The sequence below is a fragment of the Protopterus annectens genome, chromosome 10.part0 (assembly GCF_019279795.1).
Source record: "Protopterus annectens isolate FY-2018-M chromosome 10.part0, PAN1.0, whole genome shotgun sequence".
NCBI classification, from domain to species: Eukaryota; Metazoa; Chordata; order Ceratodontiformes; family Protopteridae; genus Protopterus; species Protopterus annectens.
The window spans coordinates 1,474,455,544-1,474,468,333 of NC_056744.1; the positions used below are offsets into that span (position 1 = coordinate 1,474,455,544).

Genomic DNA, 12,790 nt, shown 5'->3' on the forward strand with positions numbered 1-12,790 from the left:
ATGAGGGGGAGACCCCACTCAACCAGCTTATATATACCTAAGCCACAGTGACACAACAGTGGAGAAAATGGCATCCATTCCATTAACAGTGAAATTACTCTGCAGCATCAGCACTTGCTGAAAGAATATACAGCTGGCAGGCTTCTGTGGTGGTTAGGGGAGCTCTACAAGCTCTATTGACACACAGATAGGGGGCTAGTGCAGCTCTACAGAGTTCATTCTATGGTCCAGTACTATTTGGGATGGTCATGCCTCATAGCAGTAGAGGTACTAACACCCTGAGCAACTTATTCATAGATGAGAATAAAATGAGGATGGTGGTGAGCCATTAGATTTATTTATTTATTTATTTATTTATTTATTAACATTTGTTGACTGGGAAAGTCCACTGGGTCAGAGACCCATTTTCAGTGGAAGCTCAGGGAGAAAAGCTCCACAAGCAAAAATACAAAGGAGAACACACATCATTAAAAACAATGTGGCAATGCAACTGATATGACAGGAAGAAAAAGAGAAAATCATATGATATATACACACAATGGAAGATATGACAGTTAGAAATACAACAAGTTTGCAATTGAATTAGTATGGTTACATCATTTCCTTCTATGATCAGATTCCAGCTTCCTGTAAGAGTACATTTAATAAATGTGAAGACTAGGTTTTTGCAAAAATGTTGTCATTGTAGTATTTGATGAAGTATATTGTATGACAGTCAGTCATACAAAGGTATGTGAACAATGTACTCTTCTTAATGTGACACTGTTAATTAATAAAAAACAAAAAATGTTCTTTTTACTTATGTAATTTATATTACATTATATTATATGCATATTACTAGAAAGACTTTAATATATTTGCTTTTCTTTATCTCTTTGTTTACATGTGCAGGAATACATTTTTTTTATTAATTAACACTGTCACTTTAAGAACAGTACATTGTTCACATACCTTTGTATGAGGAGCCTATAAAGGGACCTCATTAAATACGCCAGGCTGGCAAGGAAAGGGATTCAGGAGCTCAGTAATGGAAAGTGCAGTCTCATACACCAAGAGATCAAGAATTCCAAAAAAATTTAGAGGGGGGGGTTACAAATTAAGGACCTCCAATCAAGAGAAGCCCTGAATGCCCCATTTGCTGTGGAAATGAAATACCTTGTGCCGACTGTGAAGAATATTTTTATTTATCTATTTAACATTTGTTTACCAGGAAACTCTGACTGGAACAGAGATCATTTTTAGTTGAGGCCCTGGGAGAAATGCTGGAGATGCATGCCTTTGGAATGGTATGTTGGAAAAAGAAAAGTTGCTGGGATGTATCAAATAGGAAACTGATTCAAGAAGGAGAAAGGACACCTTACTACTGTAAAGATCACTGGACATGACAAAGCTGGAATACTGGACAAAACTGTGCTACCCTTTCAGAGAACATAAAAAGAAACTTGTCTAGAGTGTGCTATGGAATATTACAAGAATGGTGACATGTCTGGAGAAGAAGGAATGGAAATATAAGGTTGTGAATTGTATATATTTTTTTACCATACAGGAGAGTAGAAAAGTGGATGTATATGTTAAAGTGCAAAAATAGTAAGGAGACAGTGGCACATAAAGATAGGGAGAGACAGCAACCAGATGGAAGACAGTAATTTCAGTTTTGGCATAGTGAAACATTTGTTCACAGAAAAGGTGATGGAAAATGTGAGGATTGGATGACATATATTGGTGGGCTGTAGGTATACTGAAGCTTTCAGAAATGGGGGAACGATGATGAAAGGGAGAAGAAACAGGAACCAGGGGCAGCAGCACACTAGCTGAATTAAATGGGGAAACTAAGTGGACAAGGGTGTATATTTTCTGTCATTAAAGTAGAAGCAAATTCAAATAAAGAAACACATTTTAATCAAAGCAGCAAGCCACTGAAGGTTAAAAGACTGGTAAACATTTGTCCAATGCATCTAGTGAGGCACCATTGCAAAAATAGCTAATCTCATTCTGTATATTTATTTGAACAGTTTTGAAAAGATAGTTCTCCCAGCCCTTGAAAAAATGTATGTATTCCTGCACGTGTAAACAAAGAGATAAAGAAAAGCAAATATATTAAAGGAAGGCTTTCTAGCATTACATAAGTAAAAAAGAAAGTTGTTTTTGTTTTTTATTAATTAACACTGTCACTTTAAGAAGAATACATTGTTCACATATCTTTGTTTGACTGACTGTTAGTAGGACGTTCTGTGCATTTAATTAGGTTTTTGGAAAACGAAAGTGAAAAGCAGGAGGCAGAGTGCAAAAAGAATGGCAACTGGCAAAGTAGCTGAATATTTAGATGAGGATTTAGTTTGCTCTGTTTGTTTGGATTTGTTTGAAGACCCTGTAATACTGGAATGTGGACATAATTTTTGCAGATCATGCATAGATAAAGTATGGGACAGAGAGGAAATTCTCTCCTGTCCGGAGTGCAGAGCAGACTGTCCAGTCAAGAGATACACTATCAACAGGCTGTTAGCTAAAATGGTAGGGAAAGCTCAAGTTAAACAGGAAGAAACGAAGGGTAGAAAACCACAACAAGGACAGAAAAGTCACTGTGAACCTGGATCACAGCAATGCCTGGAACACAAGGAGGGGCTGAAATTATTTTGTAAGGAGGATGAAAGTCCCATATGTGTCATCTGTGTGGTATCACAAAAACATGCAGGCCATACTTTCCTTTCGCTGCGAGAAGCTGTCAGCATGTTTCAGGTGAGTTAGACTCCATACATTTAGAATGCACTTTCTTATCTATTTTGCCACGTGTGCCTTTTTAATGCTACTGTTCTTACAACAGAGTTCACCAGTATACACCTTACCCAATTTGTAAAGCTGATGCATATACATTGCTGTTAATCTTTCTTCATTTTAATCCCTTAATTACCATACCTCACAGTTTACTCTGTGTGTTTGTGTCTGTGTGTATGTATACACACACACACACACACACACACACACACATATATATATATATATATATATATATCTATGTATATATCTATATATATATATATATATATATATATATATATACACACACACAGACACACACACACACACGCATGCACACACACATATATATATATATATATATATATATATATATATATATATATATATATATATATGTATGGGTCCCTTTGTTTGATCATTTTCAAAACTTTGAAAATCATATGGCCGAGATTATATATGATTGAAGTTTTGAAACTTCGAACAATTTCAACTGAGATAGCCGTACAGCGCGGAATGGGAAATTTACCAGTCTCCTCACTGTAGTGCAATCTTGGAGTTGGTATACTTAAGTAGCCAAGGGTGTGGGGGGGCACAGCTTGCCCCCCTTACAAAAATGTAAATGTAAAGTTCTCTTTTTAACTTGGGTGTTAATTTTGTTTTTTTCAAAATTTAAAAACTTTGATCATATGGTCTCGGACATATGATTTTCAAAGTTTTGAAACTTCGATCAAAGTAGACCTGTATATATATATATATATATATATATATATATATATATATATATATATGTGTGTGTGTGTGTGTGTGTGTGTGTGTGTGTGTGTGTGTGTTTTGTATAGATATAATAGATGATTTTGCTTGCCAGAGCCATAAAACAGATTTGTTTAGTTACCTATTAAAGAAGTATACACAGGCGCGCGCACACACACACACACACACACACACACACACACACACACACACACACACACACACACACACACACACACACACACACACACACACACACACACATAAATATATGGGTCTACTTTGATTCAATGAAAACCCATTTCACTGAATTTCAAAACAATCACACCAAATAACTGAAAGCTCAGATGACTGAAAACTCATTTCACTGAATCACATTTCACTGAATGTAAGTACTGTTGGGCAAATGAAACGTATATCCCCTTTTCCCCACTACTGTGCGATCCTGGAGTTACTATACTGTACTTTTCAGTGAAATGAGATTCATAAATATGAAAGCTAAGTACGGGGGGGCTATGCACACCACACCCCCTAATAGGCATACACATTTTATTTGCCCAACAGTACTGGCATTCAGTAAAATGTGATTCAGTGAAATGAGTTTTCAGCAATTTGAGCTTTCAGCGATTTTTTGAGGATGAATTGAAATTCAGTGAAATGACTTTTCACTGAATGAAAGTAGACCTAAACATGTATATATAGAACTGTGTTTCTAATTATTTTAATATGCTGGGCTGAACATGAAATTGTTCATTTGTGCTCTTCCCAGATTAACAAATATAAATAAGTTAAGTGTAATCGCAAAACTGGAATGAGGATTCTCTGTGAATGACAGAAATACTTTAAGTCATTGTTTACCCAGCTATATTTTGTGGCATGCCAATGTGTGCAACATCCTTAAATTTATTAATAAAATCAGAACTGCTTTACTTATTGTAATAAAACTGTCATTTCGGTGAAACTGTCTCTCCATGTACACTGTCAGTATTCATAGGTCCAACATAATCCCATGGGAAAAGACTTTACTTATAATGGGATTTATGGAATTGGTATTGGCACATAATTATATTTGGTATGAAGGTGAACATCATGTTCAGGTCAAAGGGGTGGCTATGGGGGCGGCATGCGCCCCCATTTATGCCAACCTGGTAGTATTCGACTGGGAAAAGGAATACATCCTTAATACCCATTGGAAACTATATCTTGCTGGGTATTTCCGGTACCTGGACGACATTTTTATATTATGGAAGGGGGACCTTGACCAACTGAATAAGTTTCATTTATATCTAAATTCATGTAGCGACCACTTGAAGTTTACTATGGCTAGACATCACGAGACAATATCCTATTTAGATGTACAAGTAAGTCTAAAGGAAGGCAAATTTAAGTCTAACATTTTCCGGAAGGAAACTTTCAGCAATTCCTACTTACATTATATGAGTAATCATCCCTGGGTGCAAAAAAGGAATATTATTAAGGGTCAATGCATTCGGTAGCCAGGATGACGCCTGAAAGGGAAGATGTTGAGGAAGAACTAGCCAATATAGCCTGGTTCTTTAAGGAAAGGGGTACCCGATGGATATGATAGTTGACATAACTGGATATGTCCTTAAACAGTGGGGTACTAAATACAAACCGTTGATTGGGGTAGGTCTAGGCAACCACACCAAAGACGCACGGAGTTAGTAGTGACCAAGAAGTATTAGCTGGTAATTATGGTATGGCATGTGTGTTGCAACACAACAACTTCAGTGGAGGAGTCAAGAATATTATTCACCATAATTGGAATGTACTAAGAGTGGATGACAAATTGTACAATATTTTGGGAGTAAAGCCCCATTTTGTACATAGACGGGGCAACAACATGAAGGGGTTGTTGGATAAGAAAGTTGCAAAATACAATGATTTAGAGGTCAAAACAGGTACCACCAGGTGTGGCACCTGTAATCAATGCAGATATATTGTATCAAATAAGGAAGTAGTGCTGTCCAACTATAATAATACCAGCATACAATATCAGAGAGGGAATTGTAGAACTACCAATCTAGTATACTTAGCCACCTGTAATGACTGCCCTTGTTTCTATGTAGGGATGACTACCCGTTGTTTGAGGAACAGGATTTACGATCACATGTATAGGGTAATGAAAAAAGATACCAACAATGCACTATCAAAGCATTTGATGGACAGCGTAACCTGTTCAGGGTTCAAGTTTGGAATATTAGAGGTAGCCAAAAGGAACATTAGGGGTGGGGTGGGGATATAAAATTAAAAGTGAGAGAAAAAGAAATCTGGTGGCAAATTAGACTAAATGCATCTGTACATCCTGGAATAAATGAACAAATATCTATTAAGCCTTTATTGGAGGCTATGTGTAAATGATAATTGTTTTTAAAAAATTTTTTTAGTACTTGTTGGTAGATATTTTACATGGATTTACATAGTATACATCAAGAGTTAATATGTTTTATTCAAAGTATGTACGATTTATAGAATAGCTAGACATTAGTCTTATATTGGGTATGAGCTGTACAACAGTTTATTTCTTGGATATGATTTTTAACCTGTATTATGTATTGTTGTAATTATTAGAATGAACTACTTTAGGCACTAGCACTTTAAATCCACTAACTATTTTAAGTAATTGGTACATCAGGTGATGCAAAGGAATGTATTTATATGAGATTGATTTGGTTATCTGGTTGTTCTGAAGAAGTCATTATTTGATGAAAGCGCTCAACTACAAACTACAGTATTTTATTGTGTGGAATAAATATATTTTTTATCGGATGTTCTTGGTGCTGGTGCTTTGAGAGAACATTTTCCTCGGAACAGTTTGTGAGACTGCTTTTGCTTATTTGTTGTGCACTGTTCCAGTATTCTTGCTTGTTTTAGTATTCATAGCTAACCTTATCTTTTTATTCCATCATTTTCTTACATGTAACTTTCAAAGCAGTAGATGTTACTGAAATGTTATAACCTAACAAAAATGAGAGAGAGAGAGATAGATGAGCTACAAACTTAAGGAGCAGATATTTGAAGGGTGGAGATGACAAGGAGCTTGGGGTGACATACAATGGATAAAATTAGGGCTGAGATTAAAATGCCATGAGTCTTTCTGCACAGCCATAGCCAGGGACCCTGCCTCCCAACCCATATCAGTTATTATGTGCTACTTCTCACCTGCATATTTACAGAATATATCCTATGACCGTCATCTTCATAGAACCATTACTGACAGCTGTGAAGAAAATACTGCCATATCTTAACAGGATGAAAGGACACAGGCCTTGGCATTTTAGTCTCTGCCAAATATATAAGACCCCTACAAGCTCAAGGCTATTTCACCCTGGTTTGCTGTAAATCCAGCTGAGGATAAAAATATAAAACAACCTTTATCATAATGGCTAAAGAGGATGAGGATCTGGAAATGGCAGAGACATTGCGGTTGTGCCTCAGATGGTGATGGTGGATGAGGACAGTACTGGCCATGAGGAACATTAATATATGTGAGGCAGAGTGCTGTATTCTAGTACTGCCCTGCATGATGGTAAAGCAATGCAAGAGGAGAATATGGAGTATTATCTTTAGGATGTTAGGTGCAGCTGTTAAAGTTGTCGCCGCACAGCAAGAGGTTCTCCTGTTCGATTCTCAGCTGGAGCACCTTATGTGTGAAGTCTGCATTTCCTCCCTGCAGTCGAGTGATGTTAAAGACATGCAGGTAGGTGAGTGTGTGAATGGGTGTGCCTTTTTTGAAAGTTGGACATCGGGCTGGCAACTTGGCACTGTAAAAATCCACTGCCAATCATTAGCGGACATGAGTTACGCTGTGGCGACCCCTAACCTGGAAAAGATGAAAGACACAAATTTTTAGGATGTTAGAATATGCATTCACTCACAGTCTTTGACCATGTGACAGTGTGGCTTACAGTGACAGGAGGTAATGATTGTGGACCAGTGGAGATTAAGATAAGGTACTTTAAGGATAAGACGACTGATGATATCAAGAAAAGAAATAGAAATGGCAGAGATCTTTTGTGTGTGTACCTTTAACTCCCAGTGGCTGTGGCTTCAGCCTTAAAAAAATCAAGTTATCACTTTACAGTTCTAACAAATACTCATTGACAGAGGTCATATATCAATACAACCATGTTTGCCATCATGTATGTCTCAAGATAAAATATTCTGATACCCTGTATGTAACATGGTTTTGGAATTAGTAATGCAAATTAGAACAGGCAATATTTGAAGCCTAGAGGCACAGTAGGAGGTAACTGCAAAAACGCCTGGAGACGTCACTTAGCTGTAATGAGTTAAGGTGAATTGGAAGGGGGCACTGATTATAATCTCAGTGGGAAACTCTTGTCCCAGAGGTGCTGTTACATGCAGAATCCTTTCTTTGGTATATTTACTTTTTCACTCATATGCTTGTTAGATTTTACATGTATCTCAGCTAAACATGCATGTAACATATGTGTCCCATATGTTATATTTTTTACACTTTTCATAGCATTTTCTTCTATATTTCAACCCTACCACTTTTTCAGTTATAGCACTAGGCCCTCAGACCTATTATGTTTTTGACCTTTTTAGCCTGTTACCCTCCCACTTCCCCATGTGTAATTGATCTCTGCTCTAGAGTCTCACCTTCCATACAATATTACAGTTCTGCTGTTATTTTATCCCAGTTAATCCTTTTTCCTATTGTCTTTCTTTTAATTCTCTTTACTTTTCTGTCACTGCCCTCCTGCATCTCTCCTGCTTTCAGTTCATATGTTAATATTTTGCCTCCCACCTTCCCTTGCTGCCTCCACTGGTCCTGCGTCTTTGCAGCTCTGTTTCTATCCTACACATTACTTTTTCATTGCCTACTTTAATTGCCCCTCTGTGGCCCATCTTTTCTCCCCATCATACTGCACTTTACACCTGTAATAATTTGAATTTTCTCAACTCTCCAAACATCCCTTTTCATAGGTTCATAGGTGTATACTAGGCCAACGGCCCTGGAGTCTTTACAAACCTAGCCCATTGAAATGCCCTAGTATCATGCCACCATTAGTTCCCAGTGCTTCTATCAAGTAGAGCCACTGGAGTGATCCTTGGGGTGAACTTTCTGTTTTCAATCCACTCATCAAGATTTCTCTTGAAAAAGGCCAGTGAGGTGCTCTGCTTGACATGTATGGGAAGTCTATTCTAGAGCATGGGCAGTCTCTGGGTTATGAACCTGTCCTTCCAGCATGTTCTGTTGGTTGTGGTAATGAGATTGAAGTCCCTGGAGTGTGTGGTGTGGAGGGATTTGGATTTCCTTTGGTGTAACAATTTACCTATTTCCTTCCACTCTTTTTCTATATTGCACCAATTATAAATACAAAGTTACCTCCTCTAGCACTTCCCTTATCAGCTTTTTCTAATCTTCTTCTTTTTTATTTCCATTTACTGTTGTCAGCCAATACAAACACTGTGGGGCATCCCTATAGCAGTTCTCTACCATCCCTATAGCAGTTCTCTACCAGCAAGCTGCATCTGCAAAAGTCTGTGGCAGGTTTACTTAAAGTACATGAACATTACAGTGTATGTTAATTATTTAACCCCTCTATGATTGTAAATTTCATTAGAATGTATTCAGGGAGTGCACACTACTGGCAACCCCACCCCACCAGAGATCTCTCTAAACCCAACACTTTCTAGTTTGGAATCATTGTTTTACTCAGTCTTCTCCTTCTCAATACACTTGTCCATATTTCTCCCACTCCATACTCACTCCTGGCATAAGGTTTCTATTTCACTAAGAATTCCTAGTCTACAAAATTGTCAGCTGCATAGATACTTTTCACAGTACATGGTAGTCTAAGTGACTGTTCCTTGCTGTGCAGTTATAGAACTTGGCTCTGTAGCTACTTCTGTTTTTGACCCCCCCCTTTTGTACCTCACTTCTTCTACTGCTGTCTTCTTCTGAATTTGCTGAACTCTACTCAGTTATAAATCTCCTTTCATTCTAGCTGCTCTTCTGCTAGACCTTTCTTTTTACCTTGTTCTATCTCTCATTAGAGAATTTGAATTGGCTTATTCCTAACCCTACCTAAAAAGTAGCTTACCCCTGCCCTCTAATCTTTTAAATTTTACCATCAAAACAACCCCAAAATTGTATTACCTATAGCATACTAACTTTAAAAAGTGTAATACATAAGGACATAATCTTAAGGCTTCACTTCCTATAAATTGAACCTATAAGCTAACAAAATTAAATGCATAGAAAAAGTGTCATAATACCTATCTAACTGCTCTAAGGCAGACTAGAAAACCTTGAGATTTGCAATAGCCCCGCTCTTTTTGCCCTTGCTATGCTTGGGCTCACTGCACTCCTCTCCCTGCCCCCAATTCCCACCCACCCCACTACCTCTACATTTCTACCTGGTTAGACACTCACCCTACCTACTAGCTCCTATCACCTCTTGCTGTGATAATTATTCCCCACCCAAACCCTCTACCTACATCTCACCAGCACCTATCAACTTTCATCTGGCAGCCTCCCACCCCCTTCCAATACAGTTACCTAACCACACTATCTTCTGGTACTGCAATTCCAGCTATAACAGTTTCTTATCGCTCAAGCCACATCCCAAACAATGTTGCACTGCTTTTTACTGCCCCTCCTATTAGCCCCACACTTCCTTATCTTATATGAAAATCAGTGTCTCATGGGACTTCAAGTTCCAAAGGCTCATACTATCACCCAAGTTGTCAATTATCCCACCTTCAACCATACTTACAGTACCAGGATATATCCAACATCTTGTTATCACTTCCTACACATCAACTCTAGGAAAATTAGCACTAGAATCAAACTCTGCCACAAACTTGTAGACAAATTCCTGAAACGTATCTCCAAGCTTAGGCCTAGTCTATTACTTGGTGGAGACATACACCCCAACCCTGGCCCATCCACCATAGACACATACTCCCCATTTACCTGTAACCTAAGCTACAAACCTACAATTTCTAGGCCATCTAACTCTCTCCTAACCTGTCATCTTAATATTAGAAGCATTAATAACAAGGTACATGAACTGCATGTACTCCTTACTGTTCACTCTCCTGAGATTCACTATCAGAGACCTGGTTAAAACCTACTACTACAGATAATGAAGTACTACCTCCTGGGTATAACATACACAGGCTGGAACGTGCTTACAGGAAGGGAGATGAGGTAGCTATACTCTATAAATCAGAGCTGAATGTAACCACATATGTAGTACAACCACCTCAGATTAACAACTTACAGATTCTAGCCACCAAACTGCAACTTAACAAAAGTAAATGCATTTATATCATCTGCATGTATATTCCCCCAGGTAACAATATAGCTACACTTGAAGATACCTTACACTGGATATCTAGTCACTACCCTCAAGAAACCCTACTTCTCAGAGACTTTAATATAGACTGGACCACCTGTTCATCAGAATCCCCAACCACCCATATTAACCTACACTCATTTACGCAAATCAATAACACCCCTACTAGGGTAGGTAAGCCCAACCAAAAAGAAAGCATACTTGATTGAGTACTCATCAATAGTCACCCCCATTTGTACACCTCTGGTACCCTCCCCGATAGTTTTAGTGATCACCATCTCACATATATATAATTAAGCACAAAGCTATCAATCCCCAACAACCCTTACTAAGAAATGTTAGAAATAACAAAAACTTTGACTCAACCAAATTCCAACAGGAGCTAAAATCATGTAATTGGTCTATTTTAAAACTCCTCCCCTTAGAGGAAGCAGTTGTGTACTTTAACAATAAATTCCTTGAGATTATTGACTTACACTCACCTATTCGCTCAAAAATTACAAAGGCAAAAACTGCACCATGACTTTCAAAAGAGACTATACTCAAAATTAGTCTTAGAAACAAAGCCTGGGCTTTATGGTGTTCAATTAAACACCCCCAAGATCAAATTAAATACAGGCAACTTAGGAACGAAACTAAAAAAATTCATACTACAAGACAAAAAACAATACTACTGCAAATTACAGACAGAAAATCAAAATAACCCTCAGAAGTTTTGGGCAGGCATGAATAAACTACTATACCCTGGACAAACTACTACCCCCGTTCCAGTTGCTACTACTAATAAACCCCCAGAGGATGTTTCAAATAGTTCTAACCAATTCTTTACTAAGACAATTCAGGTCCTAGCCAGCCAACTACCTCCTAGCTCCCTTGGCCCAGAAAGTACCACCTATAGAAACCTACTCTCATTTAGTTTTCAACCTGTCGCCACATCACTTATCTGTACCCTAATCAAAAAATGAGAATCCACCACACTATCGGCTGACCAACTTCCTACTGAATACCTACAAAAATCAGCTGATGCTATTGCATACCTGGTATCGATACTTATCAATTGAACCATAGAAGAAGCTGAAATTCCCACTATCTGGAAAATATCCTATGTAATCCCACTCCATAAAGAAGGTAGCTCTACTGAATTCTCCAACTGTAGGCCTATAGCTATACTCTCTCCACTTGCAAAGATTATGGAAACATGCATTCAGTGACAGTTCATGCACCACCTAATCCATAACCACCTCATGGCAGATACCCAGCATGGTTTCAGACCTCACCACAGTACTACCTCAGCCCTACTAGCCTTTACCAACACCATATACCATAATCAAAACAATAACAATATTTCTTCAGCCCTCTTCTTGGATCTCTCCAAGGCATTTGATATGCTTGACCACCAACTATTAATCCACACCCTGCAAACACTCAGTCTAGATCGTAAAACCCTTCAATGGTTTAAATCCTATTTAAGTGGTAGACAGCAGGCTGTTCTTTGGCAGAATAAACTCTCTAACCTACTACCTAACACACTTGGAGTACCACAAGGCTTTATACTAGGGCCCCTGTTATTTTCCATTTTCATCAACGATATGAATACTGTCATCCCAAAAGTCATCTGTATCCAATATGCTGATGACTCTACCCTGATTTGCTTGGCCACATCCCCACTAGAGTTACAGTTAGCCACTCAGACCACCTTTAACACAATCGAAAACTGGCTTTCCCAATGACGTCTGATTCTAAGTCCTAAAAAAACTAAAATGCTGTTATTATTACCTACACAAAGGTCTACTGCCGTTAACTTTATAATAAAAGCAAATGATGGAACAATAATCTCCCCTGATCTCTCCACTAAACTATTAGGTGTCATTATAGGTAATATAAAATTCGACCTACATGTTAACCAGTTGATCAAAATCATCAACAAA

At 38.0% G+C, this 12,790-nt stretch overlaps 1 protein-coding gene across 1 annotated transcript in view; it reads left to right on the forward strand.

Moving 5' to 3' along the window:
- Positions 1-2,271: 2,271 nt before the first annotated feature.
- LOC122814306 (zinc-binding protein A33-like) overlaps positions 2,272-12,790 on the forward strand; it is a 448,502-nt gene continuing 437,983 nt past the window's right edge. The window contains exon 1 of the mRNA XM_044086893.1: positions 2,272-2,736. Within this exon, the coding sequence (XP_043942828.1) occupies positions 2,293-2,736 (444 nt within the window). The 5' untranslated portion in view covers positions 2,272-2,292. The remainder of the gene's footprint in view (positions 2,737-12,790) is intronic.